The 26,966-nt window shown below is 40.7% G+C and overlaps 2 protein-coding genes across 2 annotated transcripts; both read right to left on the bottom strand.

Moving 5' to 3' along the window:
* Positions 1-450: 450 nt before the first annotated feature.
* Positions 451-18,591, bottom strand: LOC131131342 (disintegrin and metalloproteinase domain-containing protein 10-like). Its single transcript, XM_058075986.1, has 16 exons — positions 18,431-18,591; positions 13,707-13,857; positions 9,305-9,423; positions 9,004-9,162; positions 8,421-8,521; positions 7,677-7,820; positions 6,970-7,062; positions 6,693-6,876; positions 6,050-6,213; positions 5,744-5,927; positions 5,387-5,537; positions 5,127-5,310; positions 4,920-5,028; positions 4,605-4,825; positions 4,182-4,308; positions 451-3,076 (listed from the first exon to the last, which is right to left on the bottom strand). The coding sequence occupies exons 1-16, from the start codon at positions 18,495-18,497 to the stop codon at positions 2,880-2,882; spliced, it is 2,355 nt and encodes a 784-aa protein (XP_057931969.1). The 5' UTR covers positions 18,498-18,591; the 3' UTR covers positions 451-2,879.
* Positions 18,592-19,485: 894 nt separating this feature from the next.
* fan1 (FANCD2 and FANCI associated nuclease 1) lies at positions 19,486-26,537 on the bottom strand. Its single transcript, XM_058075985.1, has 13 exons — positions 25,233-26,537; positions 24,474-24,614; positions 24,061-24,262; positions 23,765-23,998; positions 23,558-23,689; positions 22,583-22,691; positions 22,385-22,504; positions 22,135-22,299; positions 21,919-22,075; positions 21,637-21,740; positions 21,360-21,554; positions 19,882-20,010; positions 19,486-19,794 (listed from the first exon to the last, which is right to left on the bottom strand). The coding sequence occupies exons 1-13, from the start codon at positions 26,269-26,271 to the stop codon at positions 19,657-19,659; spliced, it is 2,865 nt and encodes a 954-aa protein (XP_057931968.1). The 5' UTR covers positions 26,272-26,537; the 3' UTR covers positions 19,486-19,656.
* Positions 26,538-26,966: the final 429 nt, after the last annotated feature.

Genomic DNA, 26,966 nt, shown 5'->3' on the forward strand with positions numbered 1-26,966 from the left:
CCCCACAAAAAATACTGCAAAAATGGGAAAGTACAGCAAAAATGCAAATAATTAATTTGTTCATTTTCTACCGCTTATCCTCATGAGGGTTGCGGGGGGTGCTGGGATATAAAAAAAATATATTAACACGTGGGTTTTCTCCAGGTACTCCAGTTTCGTCCCACATTCCAAAAATATTCATATTAGATTAATTGGAGACTCCAAATTGTCCATAGGTATGAATGTGAGTGTGAATGGTTGTTTGTCTATATGTGCCCTGTGATTGGCTGGCGACCAGTCCAGGGTGTACCCTGACTCTCACCGAAAATCAGCTGGGATAGGCTCCAGCATAACCCCATGACCCTGGATGCATGTAACAAAACATAATCAGGTCAATACGGTACATTCATTCATAGTTTTTTTTTCCCCTGGTCAAATACCAAACCATAACCAAAAAGAGCACACCCGACCGACAGTAAACAGCGGTCTATTTTATTGAATGAGTCGCTTAATTAATGCAGTTCAAGTACTCCAAAAATTACATCTCTTTGCACAATACAATTGGACTTTTTTTGTTTTTAGTAAAAATGTTCAAAGTGAACAAAAATTTCCAATACTGTATAAAACACAGTGAACATTAAAATCATGACAGTAGTATTACTTTTTAATCTTGTGTTCTTTCGGCCTACATTACCTACAACATTTCAAAAAAAAAAAATCAATTTGGACATTGCAGTGCATGTTTCTCTAAAAACTTTTACCAAGACTACAAAATGAAAAAGGAAAGTAAATTTACAGGCATTATGCTTCTGCTCTTCTAGCCAAACCATGCCACAGGATAATAAAGAAAATGAAAATGTCAAATTATATCCATCACACTCAATTGTTCTTTTTTTTTTATATATAATCATTGATGACAGTGGAGGAAAATATCAGAAGTCCAGTTCAAATACAAATACATAAATAACTTAAGAGGATGGTTTTGTCACATATGAACATCTTTGTAATGGAATACAAAAAAAATCAACACGTATCAAAATGTGACTGGGTTTTGAATGAAATTCAAATTTCCGAAGTACTGTACAAGTTTACATGTTAAAATTCTTTTATTTGTACAGACATAACAAGCCTGATTCATATGTCGTTTGTGACATGAATTCTGATAATTTGTCCTTTTCGGGGATTATTCAAATGTGAGCATCAGGACAGTGTTCTATTACCGGTAGTTGTGATTCCAACTGCATGCACTCAGAACAATAATAAATCTCAAGTCTGGCCTGACAGGGTGTGTGGGGGGGGGGAGAAAATAATGCATGGAATATATAATGCAAAATAATGTGCTTTATTGTTAGTGTGAAAGTATTATACTCACCAAAGCCGGCTGAATCATGCCTTAAGATGACAGGATCTAATCAATCAAATGTCATCACGTAAAAAGAAGGTCAGACCTAAGGTCATCCTTCATACAGGTGCACAAAGAGGTCAACGCTTAGAGCACGCTGATGCAAACGGACTATCCAGGATGGTGAACTAGCAAGCTGTGCGAAAGTGTGAAATTAGTGCCTCAACAAGCCCTCCTCCTTTCTTTTATTTTCACATTAAGAGTTGTCAAAAGTAAAATACGTGTTGAGACTCATATTACAGACCATGGTCAATTAATAGTCACATTAAGTTAATGCCTCTGCATGCCCACAAAAGATTTGCTATTTGAGGAACAATAGAATGACTTAAGCCTATGTTGTCGTCTTTTTTTTTTTAACACACGTCCACTGAACCATTTTTATTTCCACACTCACTTCTAAACTAAGCCACATCAACCATCACCGTCCTTTCTCCTCAGCATACGCTTCAGTTAGTGGTTATTCATTCATCATATAGCTAAATTAAACTGGTAAAATGGAGAAGAAGGGGGTGTAACAAGCAAGGTGGTTGACTTTTCTTCCCATTTGTGTTGCTTGTCACGCAACACAAGCAACATGTTAGCAAGAAATCAAACAGTAAAAAGACCCATCAAAAAAAAAAAAGGGGGTGATATGCTGACTGTTGGTCAAATTCAAAATCAATCAAGCAACCCAAAGTGAAAAGAGCTCCACCTGATTGGACGACCGCAGAGAGGACCTGAGAGCATCAGATCGTCTGCGACAACATCCACAGAGCTCTTAGCGACCATCATTCCTTTACTTGTGTGTTAAAAGTCCTGAGAGCGCTAACCAAAAAATTAAAACGAAAAAAAAAAAGAGTGAAGAATTACACATTTACAGTAGAAGAAATAGTTCGTTTTCACTTATGATACACTAAATATGTACAGTCACATGCAGGAGACTGTCTGCACAAGAGAGACGGCAGCAGCATGTGTCTTTTGCTGTTTGTACATGTGGAAAAATCACAAAAGTGCCGCCAATCCCCGCCAAGTGTCTCTCTCTCTCTCTCGCTTGCTCTCTGTGTCATTTCGGGCTAGAATGGTGCGAGAAAAGCACGGACAAATTCACCGGCAGCCACAGGCGTGTCACTGAAGACGACGTTGCAATAGAACCAAAACACATCACAAAGTGTACTAAAGCTACAGATGATTCCTTTTACTCCTTGGCACTCCTTTCAAACCAAACTAAAATCAAATGAAGATGGAAAAAAGAAGCGAGATTTGCGCGGCATTTTCAAATGGCTGACGGTCCCACTCTCCAAAAGAGCCAGAAGGAAGCTGCTGGATGTTCTCTTCTTCGTGTGTCTGTCAAGATGGAAAATACATTGGTGACCAACAACCATGTCAGGCTTTTCTTTGGATGGAGTGACGCTTTAGTTATCCCACTGTAGGCACAAGGAGGAGCCAAGGCATTGGGGGACGGGCGGGGGTTGGTAAGGGGCGGTTGGCGAGGGGGGGGAGGTGGAGGTTTGTGGTGGTCTCAGCGTCTCATCTGGCCCATCTGATAGTTCTCTCTTTGCTGACGGTGGTGCCGTTGGTGCTGTGCCTGCCGCTGAGGCTGCCTCTGCACTTGTCGTTGGCCGCCATGAGCACCGTGGCCGCCGTGGCCTCCGTGCTGAGACTGGTGTTGCACCTGGGAGTTTGCGTGCTGCTGCGCTCGCCGCCTCTTCAGAGTACCTGTTAGGGGAAAGACAGCACGTTGAGCTTTTTACCACTAGGTTTAAAAATAGTCATGAAAATACCTCCAAACCAAGTTTGTGTACACTGATGCGTGTGACACTACTGTAATTTCCGGACACAAATCAACCAGCCTCAGTGACATTGTGTATTCTACAATTTAACACAGGGGTGGTCGCATTGCTTTAACAAAATTTATAAGGGGCCCACTTGGAAGTATTGTATCTGTAAAAGTGTGTGTGTTGTGTCCCTTTTTTCCAGGAGCACTTTGTAAACAGCAGACCACATCAAATATTAATTCATTCATTTTCTACTGTTTATCCTCACAAGGGTCACGGGGGTGCTGGTGTCTATCCCAGCTGTCTTCGGGCGACAGGCGGGGTCCACCCCGGACTGGTTGCCAGCCAATCACAGGGCACATATAGACAAACAACCATTCACACTCACATTCATACCTATGGACAATTTGGAGTCGCCAATTAACCTAGCATGTTTTTGGAATGTGGGAGGAAACCGAAGTACCCGGAGAAAACATGCAAACTCCACACAGGTGGAATTGAACTCGGGTCTCCTAGCTGTGAGGTCACTCGACCGCCGTACAGCCCTCCTCCACAGCAAACAGGAAGAAATATGGTGTTAAATAGATTGTGCGGCGTACCCCAGGGGTCAATACCGGGACAAAAACTTTTTTAACTTTTATATAAATTACATCTGTGAAGTCACAAAAATTATGAACATGCAAACTCCACACAGAGATGGCTGAGGGTGAAATTGAACCCTGGTCTCCTAGTTGTGAGGTCTGCGCGCTAAACCACTCGACCGCCGTGCAACCACATCAAATATTATATACACAAAATTAATAAAACAGCTACTTAAACCATCAAAATGTTGTCTCAAGTCATGATGCTAGGTTGCATGTTAAGTTTAAATTAAATACTTTGGAAAGAATGGGTATTCAAACACTTGGCGGGCCGGATGTAGCCCCCGGGCCGTAGTTTGCCCACCCCTGATTTACCAAATAGGACACTGATGAAATGTGCTCACAGCTACATATCTTTACCATCTTTAAATGAGAAAAATATGTTTAAAAAAAATGTAGACTCACCTGGAAGCGGCTTCGGAGGAGGGAGTTTGGGGTTACTGCTGGGTGTGTGCACGCTACAGATCTTAATGAAGCCGGCCATCAGCATGATGAGAGCAATGCCCATCAGTAACACTGCCCACCAGTGGGCCTAAAAGCAAAATCAAGCACAAACAAACCATTAACAGTACACAATTAACAACATTTGATCGATTGTGAAACAGTTTTTCCCTTAGTAAAGAAAACAAGTTAATATTAGGTAAAGCCCTCACAAAAGCCCTGATGGTAAACCTCCCTCTCTCTGCCTTAAGAGCTGTGATGAACGTTTGGCTGACAGTCCGGGCTTTTGGCAGAGCGCTCGGCGCTCTCGACTCCCATTCCAAACGTTCTGTGTTCAATCCAACGTACATGCAAGTGTCAAGCAGGCGGGGTTACATAGATACTTACCACAATCCACTCCGCAATGTTCTCATAGAGCTCTGGGTTGAAGATGGCCTTCTTGAGCCGAGCAAGAGGTCCGTCTGCATCCACCAGACGACACTTCATGAACACGTCGCAGTAACCTTTGAAGTCATTGCAAGGCGAGCCAGCTGGCAGGGTGGTCACTTTCTTATGGAAGAAACCAGCCAGACGCGCCGACCCAGTACTGCTGCACGTGTTGGGGTTCACTGGAGAGAAGATTCAGAGTCAGTCAAGATGCGCGTAGATATGGGAGTGGAGGTGTGAGGCGCTGTAAATGAGATCTGAAGGTACATGACTCACTCTTTTCCATGCAGCACACGTGGCAAAGCTCCGTCTCATCTTTACCCTCTTGGCTGGCGCATGTGCACGCTTCAAGTCCATATTTCTCACAGATGGAGCCCGAGCAGCCCTGTGGAGGAGGAGCAGGAGGTGATGAGCTAAGTATACCTATTTTTTTGTGAAGAACACCAGCTGCTGCAGTTCAGTGTCAAGTCGCCGTCCACTCACTCCATTGAGGCACACTTGAGTCTCGCCATGACAGGCAGTGAAGTTGGCCTTGGGCTCGGACGACGGGCACTGGGGGCTCACTCCATTACACATGCCCTGTTCAGCACACTCGGACTCGTCCCTGCATTTCTCATTGCGACCTTTGTAGGTGCACTCAGCAGTACAACAAGGTCCCTGGCTGGGACTGATGGAAAAATCATAATTAAGTGGAGTGGAAAAGATAGATAGATACAATTCAGTACAAATAGACTGCAGATTACCTGCAGACTTTGCTGGGTTTTAATTTGCACTTCTTGTTATCAGGTTGGTTGGCGTCGTAGCAGCATTGGTCCCGACACTGATCACTGTAGCCACAGTCACACTCCTCTCCCGGCTCCACAAGGCCATTTCCACAGATGGGCTGGCCAGATTCTAGTTAGCAGAAATGAACAGTACACAAGTTTGGACACACCACAATTATTGAGTCAATCACTTTAAGTGTGTTATTTACAAATAACACAAACTGTATGAAGTAAAGGTAGGAGCCATTTCTGCTTTATCTGTATTTCTAGTTACACACGTGAATGTAAATTCTATAGTCAAACAAGCACAACTAGTAGTCTGTGTGTGATACGTACCGACAAAACAGTTGCTTCTCTTCTTCTCCAACACCTGGCTGATGTTGCGTACGCTACAGATGGAGAACTTGTTGTTGTTTAGCTTGTCGCCTGACGTAGCTCTCGCATACATAATATAATTGCCCTTCTCCTTTTTGTCTTGACTCTTGGACTCTCCGGGGGTGCACTCGGATCCAGAATCATGCTGTGGGTCAAGCAAGAGAAAGTGAAAATACAAATAAAGGACAAAAGAAGAAAAGGAGACAAGGTGACCACGCTCCATTTAATGTTTTTGCTGAGAGTTAATCTGTTATGCGAGTTACTCACCGGGGAGCCAAAGTTGTGCCCTACTTCATGCGCAAAGGTGATATGGGAGACTTTGGGAGGTACATGTGAGGCGTAGTTCTGTACGGTGATTATTCCCGTGTTGAGAGACTTCTTCTTTCCGTCAGAGTACAGCTTGCTTTTTTCACAGATCCCTCCAGAACTCCCTAGCAATCATAAGAACACTGTTTAACAATGAAGTCATCATAATGTTATGAAAGATGAGGGGTATTCAGTAACAATACTGTAACATATCACATTATTATTTATTATTTATTATTTATTACACAGGAGCCAGGCAACGACATTTCGTTGGCAATTTCACTGCCGTGTTATTGTGCAATGACAATAAAGAAAGTCTATGTCTATGTTCACCTGATCAGTTTACTCTGTTCCCATAACAACACGGTCATCACTTGCAGTCTTGAACACCAATAAAGTGTTTATTTTAGCTGTGGGAAACAATGCTGTGTTTATGAATCATAAAAGCCTCACTTACTAGGATATAAACACTGACCCAGTCTAAAAGGTACACACACCAATTTGTAAGTCACAGTTACCTGAAACCTATTCAGTATGATGTGATAAATGACTTTGAACACACAATTAAGTAGTCCAAGTTCACTATGTGACACTGACTTCCTACCTGAGGGGGCTCCCACCCAGGCCAAACCCAGCACACCATCATCAAAGTCTCTGTCTGTGAAAACATATGCCAAACAGTAGTCGTCATGGTTCTGCTCAGAGTTCAGCTCTAGGAACTTCTCCACCCCGATGTTGCCAAAACGAAAAGGGTTGGATTTGTCCCGCTCGTCACTGGTGGTGTTGATCTGTGTGTGTGGGGGGGGGGACATGCTTAAATGGGTTGTTTTAAACAGGAAATAACTTGAACCAAAATAATTAAAAAAAAAAAGAGGACTCACCCTGATTCTTTTTACCATGAAGCTGATATTACGAATCCCTAAAAAGTCTGTGCCCTGGTAGATGGCATTAATGGCTTTAACATGACTGGAGATCTGAAAGGACAATATTAAAAGAAAAAGTCAGACTTTGCACTTGAACTGCAGTAATACAGCCAGAAATTAGTTCATAAATTCATTCATTCATTTTCTACCGCTTATCCTCACAAGGGTCGCGGGGGTGCTGGAGCCTATCCCAGCTGTTTTCAGGCGAGAGGCGGGGTACACCCTGGACTGGTCGCCAAGCCAATCACAGGGCACATATAGACAAACAACCATTCACACTCACATTCATACCTATGGACAATTTGGAGTCGCCAATTAACCTAGCATGTTTTTGGAATGTGGGAGGAAGCTCATAAATTATCTTTCAAAATTGAATTGTTATTGTTATTATAATACCATTTTTTCTTGTGGGAGCACTGTATTGATGTTTGTGTACACAGTCAGTTATCCCAAGTTGAAAAGGGCATAAATGTTCATTCATTCTCAACACTGCATTGGCTATGGCCACACCTACGGTAGCGTTATTCTGCAACACTAGCATTGAAACAGGAGTTCAAAACACTCACAGAGATTCTCCCATTCAATTAAAAATGACTTGATCACTTTCAAATCGTATGCCGTTCCAAATTTTTCCCCCACTTCCACACCCCGTGTGAGTTTCTTACCTGAGCAATGACAGCCTCTCTGGTCTTGTAGTACTTGTAAAAGAGGTGATCAGTCTGAATGAAGAGCTGGCAAGTGTTTTTCTCTGCCTGGGCCATCCTTTTCTTCCTTAGCATCACAGAGTCATTAAGGCCGGTCTGAAGTGCCTGGTGTGACCAAGTAGAAAACACTGGTTTTAAATTAAACATAAAAGTATACTGTATGGGGTATTTACAACCAAACCGCTGCTGAATAATTCATGCCTGGTTATTTCTAGGCTCTGGTTTTAAAAGGTACATAAGCTTGACGTATGGTGCATGAAAGGAAAAGGAATCAAGTGTAAAAAGCATTTGAGCAATACACGAGACTCACATTGAAAGGGATTGATTTGCTTTCCATCTCTAAATGCATATAGTCATGCCACACAGTATATGTATGTCCAATTTTATGGTATGTATAAATTATGCTAATCAGACTGGATGAAAACATACCGTGGAAAAACACAATCCTGTCACCACTTTCCCTTTCTGCTTCATGAACATATTCAGCTACATGAGACAAAATATTAGATACAGTCTAAGGCCTATAATGAGCATTATATTTCTAAAAGGCAGATTATTTGAGGCATCTGTTTATATTGAATATTGTTAGATTCTATAAGTCACAATTAATGTGGTTGGTTGTGCCCATGGCTCTCGCCAACAGTATAAACAATAAGATTTATAGCGACGCTGAGCTTTTACTGTAAGTGTGTTGTGAAGTTTCACCTTGGACGGCTCCTCTACAGCGGATGCTTGATATTTTTTCATCCTCTCAAACACCGTGCTATCAGCACAGCCTCCCTCTGGGCCATACTTGTGTGGGTAATCTGAGTGAAAGAGGCCGACACAACACTGTCAGGATTATGGAGACAATATTAGCTACTTAACCCCCCCTGAGTCACTCTGTTTCTGATGCTCTTCATGATCAGCTAATGGTTGTCCTCACAAGCCATTCGGGACTCACTCCCTCGCGCTGCTGTGTGTAGCTTGGACTGTGCTTCATCGATTTATTATATTCTATATGTAAAAAGGTGTTAAAATAAGTGTGTGTGATGTTTGCTATTCTAAGCAACGCTGTAAAGACAGCTTAAATGAGCCAGTAGCCTGAGAGAAAGATCATGTTACACATCTAATGAGCACCCTGGGTAGCTCTGCTCTACAGGGGGGGGGTTTCACACCAGCCCGCCTGCGTCAACTAGGCTGGATTAACCCAACACTTCTGGATCACACTTACCCATATGCAAGCAAAATACACAAAAACAATAACTGCGGGGTCAGTTTTAAGAGTGTGGAATTGTCAGGGACTCACGTATGTCTTCTTCGTGGTACATGACGGAGTGGAAAGGCACGTCTTTGCCCTCCAGGTATCTCTCAGCAGGCTCCACGTAGTAGTTGCCGTGGTAACTCTGAATGAAGCCCTCAAATTTACCATCCACGACGGAGCCATGAGCCAGGGTACCCTTCTCACCTGGCAAGACAAATTATAGTTATTAAAAACAGAGGAGTCACAAACAGTCAGCAATTGTTGTACTTTCCGAGACTAGGTACTGTGTAGTGCAAAAGGGGCATAACATTCATCACGTATCACATCAATATAAGAACTTTCTCACCGTAGATTTCTCCAGTGTAGATGTGAGAGGTATCATAGGTTGATTCTACTCCTGAAATATCCACCTTCAAATCAGGGGTGAACAAGGTTGCATCTCTCTTCATGCGTAAATTAAAATGCCTGGAAAAATAGAGAAAAAAAATGGTGAAAAACAATACACTGGCATATTTTTAAAGCTATACTCAAAAAATGTTTGAAATTATGTAGAGAGTTGTGCTTGTGGGTTGAGATCTGCATTTGGCCTCACTTGGGGAGGTAGACAACATTCAAGCATGAAGTCTTTGAGGAATAGCAGGAATGCAAATGAGAGTGCAAAAGCAAGAACACGGGCTGAGTACTGCAGACTGAGTATTTAGTTTAAAATTAAAATGATGCCATCCAAACATCGGGTCCTTTTTGAACATTCTTCTATTTGTAAGCTGGTGTTCCACGGTCAAATTAACTTGAGGTTGAAGGGGGAAAAACAAGTCCTGAAAAACATGTTTGCTCTCATTATCATATTGAAGCAATGTAAAACCTCTCCAGCTTTGTTCTTGACAGGAAGCTAGAAATATTGTGTGTGTTAGACCCTCAAACAATGCACAACGATAGGCCAATTCAAGAAACAATACAAGCAGTTGATGTTTGCTAAATACAAGGATGAAGAGTCTTGAACCAGTCATGATGTGCTATATATATCACTATATTGACACTTACTATGGTACCCATTATGTCATTGTGGGACAAAAAAAATTAATAAAAACAAAAAAAACCAAATTATATTAGGAAAGCAGGAAGTGAACAAATGTAACAGTTACTGATTGTATTATGTGTGCTCATTTATTATTTCTATAATAATAGGTGGAAGTCCTCTGATACACAAACCAGCAGGGTTGTAACGATACAGGTATGTACCTCTATATTAAATTCTATTTGATAAAAATTGCAAACTATAAAACTAATTAGCCAATAAATAACATTTTGGAATAAAAATAATAAATATTAGAAGGTTTTTGAAAAGTGATGCAGGCAAGTACAATAGTAACAGTTGGATAGTGTGAATAAATATTTTGTATATATTTTGTATTTCTGTAAGTTCCTTACAGGCTAATGTGCAGTGTTAATAGTTCCAGCTTGTAGCTGATCAATGCCAGCTCACTGCTTTTGTCTTATCTATTAGTCTTTGTCTGTGTATGGACTGACCAAACTTTTTCCTGAGTTAGGTTGGGTTTCCTGTTTGCTTCCACACCTCGCCTTACATGGCAGTGGTAATGCACACTCGTCAGGCTTGTGGAGGTGTCCTGTATGTCTGGATCCCCACTCCTGTGGCGTGTTTTGTGACCGCTTGTATTTCAGAGTAAATAAACACTTCCTGTCTTTCACTTTTAATGGATGCTGTGTGGGAATTCGGTACACCTCTGTATGGAACCGAAGGTTTTCTACCAATATGTACCGTGACACTCCTACCAATCAGTATGCTATGATATATTGAATATCCTATGCATGTTTATGTATGTTGACTCTAAATCAGGGGTCTCAAACACGCGGCCCGCAGGACACTAGTTTGAGGCCCCCGTCTTGATATGAAAGTTTAATGTTAGTGCGCAAGTTTGATATGGATGCTGTATGGTATCATGTACCCAGAAAAAATTATTACGTTTGATTAATGTTCATGTTAAAGGTTAAATAACTGTTAATAGTTATCCTCCCTATCCGTGTGGAAGTGGTAAGTTTTTGGCTATTTAAGTTTACGGAAATAACTTGAAGGCTAGCTCTCTAGTTGCGAGTTAGCATGTGTCTCAAGACCCTGCAGTTGTGCAATATGTTGTAAATAAAAAGAGCATAAATGTGACTACAGTCGTGTTTTGTCATGTCTACAGGGCTCTAATGCTTTGTTAATTTTAATCTGAAAAAAATAATTTGTCTACCCACCAACTATGTGGTTTCTTAAGTTTTTATTTGCCGTTTTATTATTATTATTATTATAATATTTATTTATTACTGATTGATTTTATTTATTCTTGATTTGTTTATTTTTCATCTTATGTAGTGCAGAAAAATAAAAATTAAGATATTTGAGAACAATGTTTTATCAGAGCTTTTATTGTAGAAAATCGGAACCAAAGCACTGAAAAAGTTTGTATATTTTTCTGTTTTTAATAAATGCGTTTTTTTTGTGGAAAACCTGAACCCAGCCTAGCCCAGACCCTAGCTCCAGTGGCCCCTAGGTAAATTGAGTTTGGGACCCCTGCTCTAAATTGTCCATAGGTATAAATCTGAGTTTATCTATATGTGGCCTGAGACTGAATGCCCGGTCCAGGGTCTACCTCGCCTATTGCCCAACGTCAGCTGGGATAGTCTCCAGCATGCCAGTGACCCTAGTGAGTATAAGCGGCATAGGAGATGTATAGATGTTTAGGTATTTCAGTAAGGCTCGGGCAGCGTGGATGTAAAGTGACTGCTCAGAGGGACCGTTGTCTCTGTGTGTTTGCTTCATCGGGGAGGAAAAAATGTGCAAAAAAGCTGACGCATCTGATTTTCAAGGAAACGGGCGCCTTCCTTCCGTGTTTGTAAAGCTCTCATCATTGTCCTGCCTATGAGGCAGAGACTGAGGTTGGCAACAGCATGCTCTGCTCCATGCAAGATGATAAACAGTCGTTGCCCAGCTCTGCGCCAGATGGTCACGGAGAGGGTGTACACGTTTGTGTACAACAACAACAACAACACAACTTCAACATACTACCTAAAATGGTTTTAATATAAATTGGTTCTTTCCCAGTGTTACATGTCCATGTCAGTTATGACAGATGCATAGTGGTGTGAATTTATTTTTGGTCACACTTAAATGCTTCAGATCATGAAATGTAAAAATTAGTCAATGACAACACAACTGAACACAAAAACCAGTGGGGAAAAAAATCCAAACCTACATGGCCTGTTTACAAAATTCCATTGACAGATTTAAATGCATTTCTTTAGCTGGTATGGAATCAGGAACTCCAATCGCTTGTGCCTGATGGTGGCGTCTTTAGAAATTGTAAACAAATGTGGCTTTCCCGTACAATCCATTGCTAGCAAGTAAACAGAGGAGCAGAGTTTAGGGGAGAGCATAGCGCTTATCTGGTTTACAGCAATGCCCATATAAGGAAGTCCGTCCCTCTGTGACATCACAAAGAGGCAGTTTTACGACACATTTTGAAAACAAGCATTTTGAGCCAGCCCAAACTTGTTTCAGGGCTCATTTCCAAATGCGCAAACCTTATTATCTGAAACTTTGGAATCGTTTAACACAAGAATACAACATTCTAACTACATTTATAGGTCAGAAAAGTGGAAAAAGTATAATAACAAACCTTTAAAAAGGTGAAGTAAACTAAAAGATCCTCATAAGCTAGACATCATGCCAAGATCTAAAATGACCTGCATTGAAGAGTTCCATGACAAAAACCACTGCTGATTTTTTTTTTTTTTTAAACATTAAGGATTGTCTCAATTTTGCCAGAAAACATCTTGATGATCCCCAGGACTTTTGGGAAAAATACTCTGTGGTCTGGCAAACGATGTGGCAAAAGAAACTTTTTGGAAGGTGTGTCTCATTTTAATGATTTTTTTTCTCTCTTAATAACTTTCAATTGTTCATCTTCCGTTCAGTTGTGTTGTCATTGATCACTATTTTTAATATGTATGATCTGATCATTTAAGTTTCTGATAATTTCATTATTTAAGTGTGGCAAACATGCACAAAAATAAGAATGGAAGGAAGGAGGCAAACACTTTTTCACACCACCGAGACCTCCCACAGCAGCACAGAGGAACGAGCACAGCCTTATTCGCTTGTACAAAACAAATACTTAGCAGGATTGACTCTTCATTAATTATTTTTTTTTGCAAAACAGGACCGCCTAAGTAGTCTGACGTCACTTGTGCATTGCATTGAATACACATCAGTCGTATAAAACGCTAACGAGCAAAGCGGGAGTACGAGGAGCTCCTGCATTTATGGGTCAGCGTATGGCTGTTTGCCACAGTATGGAGACAATCTAAACCAGGTAGGAGACTGATGGCAGCAAAGTGCAGACTGGAGTGTATTAATGTAGTGACCGGGACTCAAGTGTCACTTGCAGGTTATCAAACTGTCTGCTATTTCACTGTTGTACCATCAATATGTGACTCAAGAGCCAATGAAAGAGAAAATGAGCAGTAATTATTGTGTTATTACACAGTAATTAAAGGATCAGCAGCGTTTCACCATGACAATACCACATCACTAACACAAATATATATACATATATATAGTACAAGGAAAATAAGTGTCTGCTGGTACTTGAAGTTAAACCAGTGCGGGAAGTGAGTTTTGAGAATTCCATGAAAGACAAACAAAGAAGTAGGATTATATAAACAGAAAACATGAAAAGCTCCCAAACCTTCCATGCGCATGAAAGTCTAAATGAAGAAACTGGTCTTCATGAGAGAGTGCCCTTCTGACCCTCTGATGTTTGCTGTGAACGAGCTCCGTGTCATAGGAAAGGCCTTCATAGTGCCGGATGTACTTGTTGAGGGGATTCCGATAGTGTCCTATGTAGAAGGAAAAACAGACAATTATTATTATGATGTTCTGCAGATAGGACTTGCAAAGAAAAAAAATTAACAGCCAAAAATAATGATCAGGTGTACAGTTGCAATATTTCACAAAACTCAATACCAGTTTTGGGAGTAACATTAAAAGTTAAAATGTTAAAAGTAAGTACTTGCACAGTTACTTGTAATTAATTTACTATTTCAAACATTACAACACTGTGGCACATTGTTATGTATATATATAATGATTGTTAGCTCCATTCAATTTCAACTCAATTTAAAATATTTTTAAGTTATTAATTATTTGTATCTTGATCATCTTGATCCTGTGTGTTGAAAATAATGTGTAAAAATGTGCGTCAGTAGTCGCCTTTGTTATTATTGTGATTATTATTACCACAATTATTCTGTTTTGATTACAGTGTCTGTTGTGAGATAATTCAAACCTGCAATAAAAGTCGAAATCATTCATTCATTTTCTACCGCTTATCCTCACGAGGGTCGCGGGGGATGCTGGGGCCTATCCCAGCTGTCTTCGGGCGAGAGGTGGGGTAAAAGTAGAAATCTTTTTTTTAATTATTATGCTCTTTGCGCTTTCATATTTTTTACCTTTTACACTTATATTACTAGCATAGAGTGTTTGCTTTTTGAGTGGGTGAATAAAATGTCCTTTGATTAAATAAAAACAATTCTTAAAATTCAAAAATACTTTAGTGACACAATTCATCATCATTATCAATTTTGCCCAGCAATTCAAAAGCAGATGTAGTTTGGCCAACTTTCCTGATGGGATGTTTGTGGTTAAGGAAGACCTAGTTACCGATCCAATTCCAGTTGTAATGTAAGATATTTTTTATCCTTAACCTTAGTTTATTTGCACAATTAGACAGGAAGTGTATTGTGTATGCTGAAAATATCTCTTTACTGTTAAGAGATTTCAGAGAAAGCAGAAGCATGCCTCTCGTCTTATTACACTCCAAACTTGTGACTAGAATTGGTACAATCACAAGATTTCCTCTTTTGCTTGGTTTTTGTTTATTTCCACATTTCGCAGATGGCCTCCCGAACCACACTTTGGACACCTATGCGTGTTCAGCGAGCCATGCTGTCTTTGCCAGGTGACTGGCATCGTATGACAGCATTTATGTACAATCGGAAGTGCCGCATGGCGGATGCTTCAAGCAAGAAACACTTCCTGACTTTCACTTAATGTGCACCCCTTCTCGCTAAATACAGTGACCATGTGGCCGAATTGGCAACACGGATTTCTTCCATGTGAAACCAGTGAATGCTGGAGCTTTTAAAGTTGGTTCACAGTCAAATTTAAGAAGCGTAAGCAGACAAGTCCAAACATCTACATGGGTTCATCTGACTAGTCTTGAGCAACTCTGATGAAATGTAGAATTACAACAGCTTCTGCTTTCCACAAAGTAGGAATCAATATTAATAAACACAATATTTTCGGGGTTAGAGCATAGAAAACCTCTTCACTTTATAATTGTGTTTTTTAACATCATTTTAACATCCCCGTAGTCATGAAGTAACACCCCTATAGTCACCTTCATTCATCACGCATGCACCGGGAGAACATGCAAACTCCACACAGAGATGGCCGAAGGTGGAATTGAACCCTGCTCTCCTAGGCTGTGAGGTCTGCGCGCTAACCACTAGACCGCCGTGCCGCCCCCTATAGTCACCTTTTGACTCATATTATTCATTGTTTACAACACATTGCTAGCGCTTATGCTGCATGGACTCAAGACAGCCACTAGCTCGCAAGCTAATCAGTTAGCGTCAAATTTATTTCTTCTAAACTTAACAGGCCCAAAACTTACCACTTCCACACAAATGGGAGGATAACGTTTTTCCACTCTATCATGATGGATATTCCACAGCTGACTTCATGCGGTGTTAATAATGTACAGTAATGTCTGAATATTTTGTGTGATTACCGCCGCCGAGTGACCACAATACTACATATCACTTGTATGTCAATTTGTTTTGACTAATAAGAGATCATAGTTCGCCATGCAACAGCAATTGCTTATTCATTTCTGAAAAAAAAAAACGTGATATAGCGAGGGAGGCAATCGAACCATGATATTGCACGGTGCGACAGTGTAGATTCACAATCCACTGAAATTGACTCAACACATAGCAGTTGTCTAAATTGCTGACAACACTAATGACTACCAAAATAATTGTGTCTTGCCTCCATTAAAAGTACGGTGGTGGTAGATTCACTGTCTCAGGATACAGAACATGCACTGAGGACGATCTTCTCCCTTGGCAAACTGAGCCGCATGGCAGTTTTCCAACAAAACAAGCCCGAACACACCTCCTTATCAACACGCAGAATGTACATTGCTCGCTGCTTTTTTTATGTATTTCCGTATAGACTATACAACTTCCCTCAAAAGCCATATTTGACTAACTGACATGGGTAGTATACGAGTATGAGCATTGAGGCGACTGAGCAGAAGTGTTGCAAAGTCTGCTTATACTTTGGGCTTGTTTTTTGTAAAAGTATCTTACAAATTCCCCGTTGTTTTGAACTTATTTTCAGAGTCAGCGTTGAAGAACAGCGCCTGCGGTCATCAAAAAAATAAAAATAATAAATAAATAAAATGTTATTTCGACTTGAGAGCCATCTTACTATTCAGGTAGAGGTGCCTGGCTTCTAATACTCGTTTGCTGCCTTAGGTAAACAGAAACGGTATCGAATAAGTATCAACAATCATTGAAATTTGCAGGTATTGACATTGACTACTAAAATTCTGGTATTGTGATAACCCTACTGTAGGAGTGGAAGAGAATCCCGCGTCCAAGAGGATTAAGGCGGTGCTAGATAACAATGGCGCTACACTAAATATTGTCATTGCGAGGTGTACTCAAAAGACAATAATGACACATTTTCAGAGGACATAAAGTTGTACACTGACTACTCTAAATGATATTAGGTTAATTTCTATTGCACTGTACCTTAAGAAGGTATAAGAAAATGAATATAATGAAAAAAGTGAGAGGGAACATAATTTGTGAGATAATGTATGTGCAAACGGGTTACACACATTCACATACAGTGTGTGTTATGCATATTATATACGTTGTACTGTAAGCGTTTAAACAGAGAGGGGTGCTGTGATCATGTAAGGCGGTTTGATGACTGTGATGACAGCTGAAAGGCAGGATGAAAAAGGACACAGTGCATTCTGTTTTCTTTAAACTGTACATGTATTCCGTCCAAGTGAAATGGTTGCTGTCGTCATAGCTCAACAACAACAGCCCCCGGTGTCACGGTATAATTATGTCTCCACATGAAGAGTGGGTGGTGGGCATGAAAGAGAATGTTTCTCAAGCACCTCCACCCATTTCACCCACTGCTTCACACTGCAAAAACAGCGTGAATTCCATTTGCACAAACAACAATGTAACTCTTGAAAATGCGCTAAGCTAAATTAGTGCAAAGCAACTCTTGCAGGATCACATTATTGCAACACAACTCAAACCAGTGGGAGGTATTTTCTGGAAAAAGGAGTATGTGATTCTCTGTAATTAGGTCTGACCGGAGAAGATAGAATTTGCATCATCCCGTGTAAGAATGTAACAAACATGGTCCAAGTACACCAAGCTTTAGCTAGTTTACCACTCATGAGCATTATTAAAAATTTAGGTGTTAACATTAAATTTTTCATTGAGGTGAGTATAAGAAGTGGAAGTAGCTCCTCTCCTGGAACATTCTTATTTCTACCAACAAGAGACATACTTCCATGTCAGTTGTATGTACATCATTTATTGAAGTTACATACTTACATACTTTACTAAACTTGACGTTTTTGTGAGGCTAGTTTTGTTATATTTGACATCTTGGTTATGTAGCAGGTGAATTATGGCATCATCACATACACACAACAACTAAGTCCAAGTTTTAAAAATTAAAATCGTTACATAAAAAATGTTGTTATAATGTAGTTAAAGTTGTATAACCAAAAGTAACAATTTTAGAGAGTACTCTCTAGTATCGCATATCGAAGTTGTGCTGTATTACGGTGAAACACAAATAATAACAATGCTTGTTCTTTACAGGTGATGGTAAATATAAGAATAACTTATACATGAAATTTAAAGCAATATGAATTTGTGAATAGTGAAATATGACTTTCCCAGCATTTAGAACAAAACCGAAAGATTGAGCCCTGGCTAGCATAATGCTAACGGTCCGTTAAAGCCAGTCGGCATCTCCCATCTTCTCACAACAATGGACGTCGGTTCCTTTGCCACGGTAATAAAACATTAACCTGGCGCTAAGACTCATGACAACACGCAGGACTATACACAAAGCATGGATGTACTTTCATACGCCATTCGGAATCCACATAACATTGTCCGCTGTGCGTTATTTTTAAGCGAGAAGACAGCGAAAAGGGTGCAGTCCCCTTCATAACAAGCAGGCCCCTGCTGATCCAGAACGTTAGCCTTGAAGCTACCTAGCGTCGGTGCTAACCTTTATCCACATATTTTAACACAACTTGTGCCCCTTTTTCCAGGCGGAAAAAAATGTCTCGCTCACCTTGAGTGTAGTTTAGCAAGTAGGCGAAGAGGAAAACTTTGAGGAGAAGCATGTCTGATAGCTCCATTACGAAAGCATTGATGCCGTTTGCACTTTATTGTCCTACTTAGATAGGCGCAGACGCCCTGTGTGTTTATTGCAGCTTCCTCTAGTCGCCCCCTCGCTCCTGCGCCGTGACGTCACACGCAGAGCAGTTGCTATCCCTTCCCCCAAATGCATCCAGGATCCCGATTACACTTTTATTGTATGAAAAAAATTATTCAAAGCCTCAAGGCCGTTACTTTAACAATGTTCATTATTATGGCTTTTATAGTTCGTACTGCATCATACTAAAATGCATTTCCTACTCGTATTTTAATATTCTGTGCACCCATTCATTTTCACTACCACTATCTTTCCACTATTAGGGGGAGTTGGAGCCAATCCCAACTGATTTAGGACGAAAGATGGGGTACACCCTGGACTGCTCACCAGTCACTAACAGGGAACATAATAATGTTAAGTCCCAGATACAAAGTACTGTACTGTCCAATCAGATTTCAGATTCTATGTGTTGCCATTATCAATGTAATCTGCCTAGGTCCTTCAGAATTAGTTTCCTGGACAGTGCATTTCATAAGATAAGATAAGATAAGGTATGCCTTGCATTGCACAGCAGCAAGAGTACAGAATCAGTTAAGCAGTACAAAATACACAATATAGAAAAATAAACAATATAAACAACCCTAGTATTAACAAAATCAACAGTTTTACCCAGAGTTATATACAAATACAGCATGCAGATAATATGAAACGAGATGAGATATATGACCAGTCTATACACTGAGATCTTGCTAGTGAGTTAATATGAGGCATTATAGAAATACTTCACATAGAACTTAATATATTGCATTTAGAGCCTTAATATTGCACGTGGAGGTTGATCAGTAACTCTTGTTATGCAGGTGTTCATAATGTATTGGTGTAATGTACTGTATGTTTCACCCTTCAAGGACCAATACATTTTATATTAGAGTGATTCAATATTTTATTAAACTGAGTATTCAATATATACTTGGGTATACGTGTGATGCTTCTGAGTTATGATGCTCCTTCTTGTAGGAAGCAGATAAATAATGGCATAAGGTAGCACATTAGACTCCAATTTCACTCTGCAATTTATCCCCTGCGGCTGAGATAAGGAGGCACACTTAACATCCGGTCTAGATTAACAGAATTTTATTTTTTTATTCAAGACAGGATCCTCTGGCTCCAGTGGCTACCACATGACACACTTCTACATCAGCACCCAGTTTTTGCAGCTCATCCAGCCAGATCTGCTGCTTCTGGGACAGACGGTCACTGGGACCTTTGACCTCCACCAGCTAAAACAACATGTCAACCAAAGTCTTGACAAATGCTCTATTACATTACATAACATTGCATTGCAACCAGATGTGGCGCGATCTCACCTTGTAAGTGTTATTGGATGTGTTCCATACGACGAGGTCAGGCAGACCTCCACGACAGTGTCTGAGGTCTTTTGCCATGCGTGCTATCACTCCTGCTAAGAAGGCGCCACCCATACATGTCACAAGAGACTGCAAATAAATGGCTTTGATTATCATACACAGAAATGCCTTAGAACAAAGACAAATTAGACATAACTTGCATTGCTATCCAGTCAAACCTCATTTTTGGAATGTTTTGAATGTTAAAATTTTCCCTTGGTTCTCATACACAGCCTTGACTATTGTACAATATTATGCAAAACAAACGGTTATATTTTTGCCTGTTGTATGCTGATATTGCTTGTTAATTCAGCCATCTTTGATAACACACAAAATATCAAACAGTATCCTGTAGGGTAAATTAATTTGGCAAACTCACATGTGAATGCTACACAAACCAGTCCATGTATTTTTGTGTGGAATCAAGTACCCAAACAAAGCACAATATGTGTTTCTGACTCACTGTCTGGGAATTTTTAATTGAGCGTGACTACTAAATAACCAGTCATTGGGCCAAAGAAAGTTGTGAGTGCCATCAATTTGATAAAGAATGTGATAAATATTTTTGGATTCAAGAAATTCATTCAAGAAAAAACTCATCGCAAAGTGTGAAGATGGCGTCAGCGTGGCTGATATAAAAAATAATTTCCTTCCATCCATCCATTTTCTGTACCTCTACCTTTCCCTACATTTTCATTAAGGTCGCGGGCGTGCTGGAGCCTATCCCAGCTGTCTTCGGGCAAGAGGCGGGGTACACCCTGGACTGGTCACCAGCCAATCACAGGGCACATATAGACAAACAACCATTCACACTCACATTCATACAGATGGACAATTTAGAGTCACCAATTTCCATAATTTGTAATTATTTTGTATTGTTTCCAACATGGGCAGCACGGCGGTCAAGTGGTTAGCGCGCAGACCTTACAGCTAGGAGACCAGGGTTCAATTCCACCCTCGGCCATCATGTGTGGAGTTTGCATGATCTCCCCGTGCATGCGTGGGTTTTCTCCGGGTACTCCGGTTTCCTCCCACATTCCAAAAACATGCTAGGTTAATTGGCGACTCCAAATTGTCCATAGGTATGAATGTGAGTGTGAATGGTTGTTTGTCTATATGTGCTCTGTGATTGGCTGGCGACCCGTCCGGGGTGTACCCCGCCTCTCGCCCCAAGACAGCTGGGATAGGCTCCAGCACCCCTGTGACTCTCGTGAGGAAAAAGCGGTAGAAAATGAATGAATGAATGTTTCCAACATGTAAAACTATTCATCCTCTCTAAAAAGTATTTTTTGTTCATATTTTTAGGTGTCTGGAACAAATGAATTGGATTGACATTATTTCCTATGGGGAAAATTTGCCTCCAATTTTGACCTATTGGAATGAATTGATTACCGAGGTATACTGCTGTATTTGCTTCAGCATATCTGAAAACAAAGTACCTGTGCTTGACCAAGAGAGGTGAAACGATCCCAGTTGACACATGAACACACTCTACCCTCCTGGGAGGTCCAGACATCCTCCAACATAGCGTGTAAAGTTTCCACCGAAGCTTCCCTCAGTAGCTCCACACGTGCATCGACTACCTCTTTTCGGTTCTCATAAAAGCAGTCAGTGTAAAGGTCCAGCGGGCATGTCTAGGACAAAGAGCGAAGATATACATGTCGAGATGTAGTACACATATTCTTCAAAATCCGTAGTTATTTGGGAATGTTATACCTGGAAGAGATTTCGAAAAACATCTGATATACCATCCATAAAAATGATGTCCCACAACAAAAGGGCAAACAGTGTTGAGAATGTCGAGCCCTCCCCATGGATCCCTGTTATGATTAAACAGAGATTTTTTTCCGGTTATTACACACTTGTTAATTAAGCTCTACATTTTTAATTGATTAGCGCAGTCACAGGTGAATCATGACCAACTTTGACTCAGCAATATTATATTGTCCAAAGGTGGAGGTTAAATCCTCTCAGTCCTGCTGCTTTTGAGTCTCTTACCTTGGTCAAAGCCTTGCTGTCGGTAATGCGCTAATGACAAGTCTTCCACAGAGCAAATTATAGTGGCATCAGTGCAATCGCCCCCATGTGATGGTATCACAAAGCGAGATTTGCCCATGCCCCCTTCATGGGGAAACAGCTGTCCTCGAATAGTCACCTGCCGACAAAGGTGATTTTCATTTATATTCAGATTTGTATAGAAATATAAAAACCCACATGTCTGACATCTTGGACATCTACAGTGGGCAGATTTCTGAGCTGTAGGCGGTACTTCTTAAAGCTGGCCGACTCTCTCATCCTAACAGCTCTCTGGTGCAGGGACAGTTTATGTCCCGTCCGCACGAGAGGGTCAGACAACCCGTCTCTCATTGCGCAGATCGCCTGCAGAGCATCAGAGAGGACAATCTAAACTAAGCATCATCACACAAAGTGGCATACAATGAACACAACAGCTACAGGAACTGACTTGTTCAGGTTTTTTGAGATGTTGGTGAAGGTTGAGTGCCAGTCTGTCCCACCAGCGCCCTCGACTGTCAGGACAGTAAACATCTTGCAGCAGTAAAGATTGCAGTTCACTGACTGCTTCCTGTCATGTAAAAAAAAAATAGCCAAAATAAAAATAAATTAAGAAAAAATAGTCCAGATGAAACCTCAAACTTCAAACCTCATATTGGCGTAGCCTCTGTAAGATCTCAACTCCTCTTGATAATATGCGAGTGTAGGCCCATCCTGTAGTGAAGCTGCGCAGGAACACCGGCAGCTCCTCCTGGTGACTGGCAAACACCACAGTAATGTCAATATAGCAAAATGACAAACATAATACAATTACATTCAGTACATGAGATATATTTTAAAAAATGTGCCTTTCCAAAGACAGTAATGCTCTGTTTTGATTGACACTGAATTAAATGTGTTTATTATTTGCATTTTGTGTTGTAGGAATTCACTGCATCATAAGTCTTTCTGATATCTTGGTTATGAAAAGTGAAAAAAACAGCTCTCAGTATGACACACTGCATTGCTACACCACTGTAAACTACAACTACAACTCAATCATATTTATTTATTTATTTATTTAACAACCCATTACAATACACTCATATGTGACTTTACTCATCTGTATACACCAGTCATTATTTGCACTATGACCCATTGATCATTGCACTAAAATTAATATATCTGCTCCTGCTTATGCTCCTGTGCAATACTATGTGTATATTTTGGATATCGTGTATATATCTTGTATATATATTGTTCAATTATCTTTTTTACTCTACTTTATATACTTTTTTTGTTTTTTAAACTTGACTACTGCACTGAAAGGAGAAGCTCTCCAATTTCATTGTACATCTTGTATAATGACAATAAAGGCCATTCCATTCCAACTACAATAATAAACGTAATGTTACATACATACAATATGACAATAGAACTTCATTATGTTTATACAGCTCTTGTATTAAATATAATTGCAGTAAAACACCCTTATTAGCGGTTTGGCATTTACAACCCCACATATTCATGGATTTCTTTCCGTTGCTTTAAAAAGAAATCCAGCAGAGGGCGCTGTCTCATGAGCCAATTACAGTACATCAAGATTTTCCACCCCTAATACCTAACATTGTAAAAAGGTTCTAACCTGAGATCATGACTCCCCTTAAGGTCCTGCCAGTCATTCTTGGCAGCAGTATAAAGGCCCAGGGCCTCTTCCCAGTGACCTGCCTGCATAGCCAGAGTCACTTCCTGCAAGGCTCGCATGGATGCTTCATATCTGACAAAGAGATTTGCACAGCTGTAACAATCACTTTAAACTACTTTAAAACATACAAAATGGTCACCAAGTCACCTGATAAGGTCGTCTCTGTCTCGAAACACCTTTGCCGTGCGCTGCACTGTGTAATCTGGGAAGGCCAGACGTCCTGAGTTGACAAGCAAGATGGTATAAAGCTGGTTTTGTCCACCTGCTGCCATCTCTTCTTCATCCATAGAGTCCGTCAGAGAGAAGAGTAAAAGGATGCGGGAAAAGACAGCCCGGGGACCACGACACAAGCGCACGCAGGAGCCCGCAAGTTGTTTTGCCCTTTGAGAGCAGAAAGATTACATGATTATTTTGCAATGCAAAACTATGTTAAGTCATCTCACCTTTTCAAGATGACGGCGCCGATGTTGTTTTCAACCTGGCTCAGAGAGAAGAGTGACTTCTGCTTGCTCAGACGGAGAAGCGCGTCCACCAGCTGTTGTTTTTGGGTGCAAGAATTGCCCAAATGAAAAGTCTTTGCCAGAGATTTGAGATCAGGGGCTGGCAAGAGATCCAGAACTTCTCCTACTTCGTGAAGGTCCTTCTCTTTGAATGGTGAGAGAAACAGTGTGGCATGAACTTTTGATAAGCGATTACAATCTTCCACAAAGGTGGATGCATGTACTGTAATTGTCTTTAAGGCTTTATTGTATGGACATTGCTTTGATTAGACGGGTATCTAAAGACATTTTCCCATGATTTCTACATAATTATAGTGAAACATAATCCAGATCATATTATGAATAACAGTAAATACCTGACTGTAGAAAACCACCTTGCACCAGTTCCTGAGCAACAGGCCCCAAATCACTGCATATTTCTTCATAATCCAGTTTATCCACTTGAAGCCACTTCAATTTCCGTTGAAAGAGTCTCACATACAACTTCTGTCCCATGACTGTAAAAGGGGAAGAAAAATTAATATAATGCGCAGCATCTCACAAAAGTGCACACACCTCATTGCATCACATTTCAGCAACTATTTTCTTACTGTATATCTTCACAAAGGACAATACTATAGAAACTAAATTTGGATGTAACTTACAGTTTGTACGTCAGTATAGATTTGCTATCCACTGAACGTCAACACGGAGACGCAAGTTCGATTCCACCCTCGGCCATCTCTGTGTAGAGTTTGCATGTTCTCCCCGTTCTCTCTCCGGGTACTCCGGTTTCCTCCCACATTCCAAAAACATGCTAGGTTAATTGGCAACTCCAAATTGTCCATAGGTATGAATGTGAGTGTGAATGGTTGTTTGTCTATATGTGCCCTGTGATTGGCTGGCCACCACTCCAGCATGTACCCCGCCTCTCGCACAAAGACAGCTGGGCTAGGCTCCAGCACCCCCACGACCCTTGTGAGGATAAGTGGTAGAAAATGAATGAATGAACGTCAACACACAGCCATTACTGTCAATATAGGTAGCAACACACTTGTCCATAGTATTGTCTCTTGAGAAGATATACAGTAATAAAATGCTTTCTCACTTTGGTTATTATTAATATTCGGGCATACCTGATAGCTTCTCGAAGGCTTGCACAGGAGTCATGTCCTCCTGGTTGAACAAAGCTCTGTCGTCTTCATTGTCCAACACAGCCTGTAGGACAGTTTGGAAATTTCGAAGGTAATAGGGCAGTCTTTGTGTGGGTGAAGTGTCAGCTGTCGGGACATTGTTGGTTTTCTCAGCCACACTGACATGTACATTTCTGCTAATTTGAGAAGATGTGTCTGTGTTCGAAATGGAGTCACAATCAGGTGCAGGGGCCTCTTTGGTTTTTCGTTGGGCAGAATCTCTCGTCTGTGGATTTTGACCAAACAAGGTTTCTGTCAAGATGGCCGCATCATGTTTGGGTTTCTTTCTTAAGCTCAGCACCTTCTGACTCTCAGGTGTTTTTCTCTTAGCTGGCGTGGAAGAGGAGGAAAGTAGGTCTAGTTTAGGGGCTTTTGCTAAACTTTCTTCCGTTGTTGTGCAGGTCTCAGCATTGGTTGTTGTCAGCTCGACGGTGCTGACTGAGTCCTCATTGCTTTCTGAATGTTGAATGGTTAGATTTTCTTTCTGTGAGTTGCTAATATCACCCACTGAGTCTTCAGTCTGATCTGGATATGAATGTTCATTGTCATTTCTCTTTTGGAATTGTCTAGATAACTTGGATGACAACCGTCCAAGATCTACTGTTCCAACTACAATCTTGCTGCTTATCTCCGGGGACACATTGGACGAGATTCTCGTTTCGAAATAAGGGCTTGTTTTTGTCTCTTTGGTTTCTTGGTTCTGTTCTCGGTCCAAGTCCAGCTCAGAGGGTGACACAACAATATTACTTGCTGATGTGGCGCTATCTCCTCTCTCAAAGTTCTTGCACTGCAAATCAATGTGTTCATTGATCCCAAATCTGGGTACTGTCTGACCGCAAAGAGGGCAGGGGAGTTTTTGAGGCAGAGTGTTGCTGAAGAACGACGTGATGGGAGTCGTGTTGACTGCATTGGCGCCACCTTTCTTCTTGGTCTTTGACGACAAACTCCTCCTTAGTTTATGTTTGTCGCTTCTTTCAGCCATTCTTTCAGCTTTCACCAACGTACAATGTCGGTGAAAATGATTTTGGAGTATTTCCGGTTGCTAGCTCGCACATTTTAAGTTAGCGTACATGCTAATTTAGCCGTAAAAGACTCAAAAATGTGTCTGAAATGGGCAAAAAAAGTGCCATCCATGTGAACATCCAATAGTCATTTGAATAATGTACAAAATAAAAGCAGCAACATGAACAGACGTGGGTAGAGGAGTCAAATCATGTACGCCCATTATAGCGGAAGTGCTGCATAAACACCCCCCGTCAGACTAGACTAACAGAGCAAAGATAGCACTTCAGGCCTGAGCTATCGATTCCAAAAGCATCGATGTGCTTCACCTCCCTTGTGTGCAGTAACATTTAAAATGTTAGTGAGATACTTTAACAATATTGTAGCGTCATTGTCGACGCTATGGAAATGACACGACTGTGGTCGATAACAAGCATTTTAATGCTTATTTTAATTTAATTTAACAATAATGGCTACTGTCGGCTGTAACCACGTTGCTAAAACCACAGCCAGCAACTCAACAGTGCTTCCTCAATAACAACAACACGCCCCCCAACCCTGGTGCATTCACAGTCACCCGGAACAGTCAGCTACTCAAGTACATGTCAATATTATTTTTAGACTTGATCACAGAAAATAATACTTTGTCCGTTATTCAGTGCATACACGTCAAAA

This window comes from Doryrhamphus excisus, chromosome 6 (assembly GCF_030265055.1).
Source record: "Doryrhamphus excisus isolate RoL2022-K1 chromosome 6, RoL_Dexc_1.0, whole genome shotgun sequence".
NCBI lineage: Eukaryota > Metazoa > Chordata > Actinopteri > Syngnathiformes > Syngnathidae > Doryrhamphus > Doryrhamphus excisus.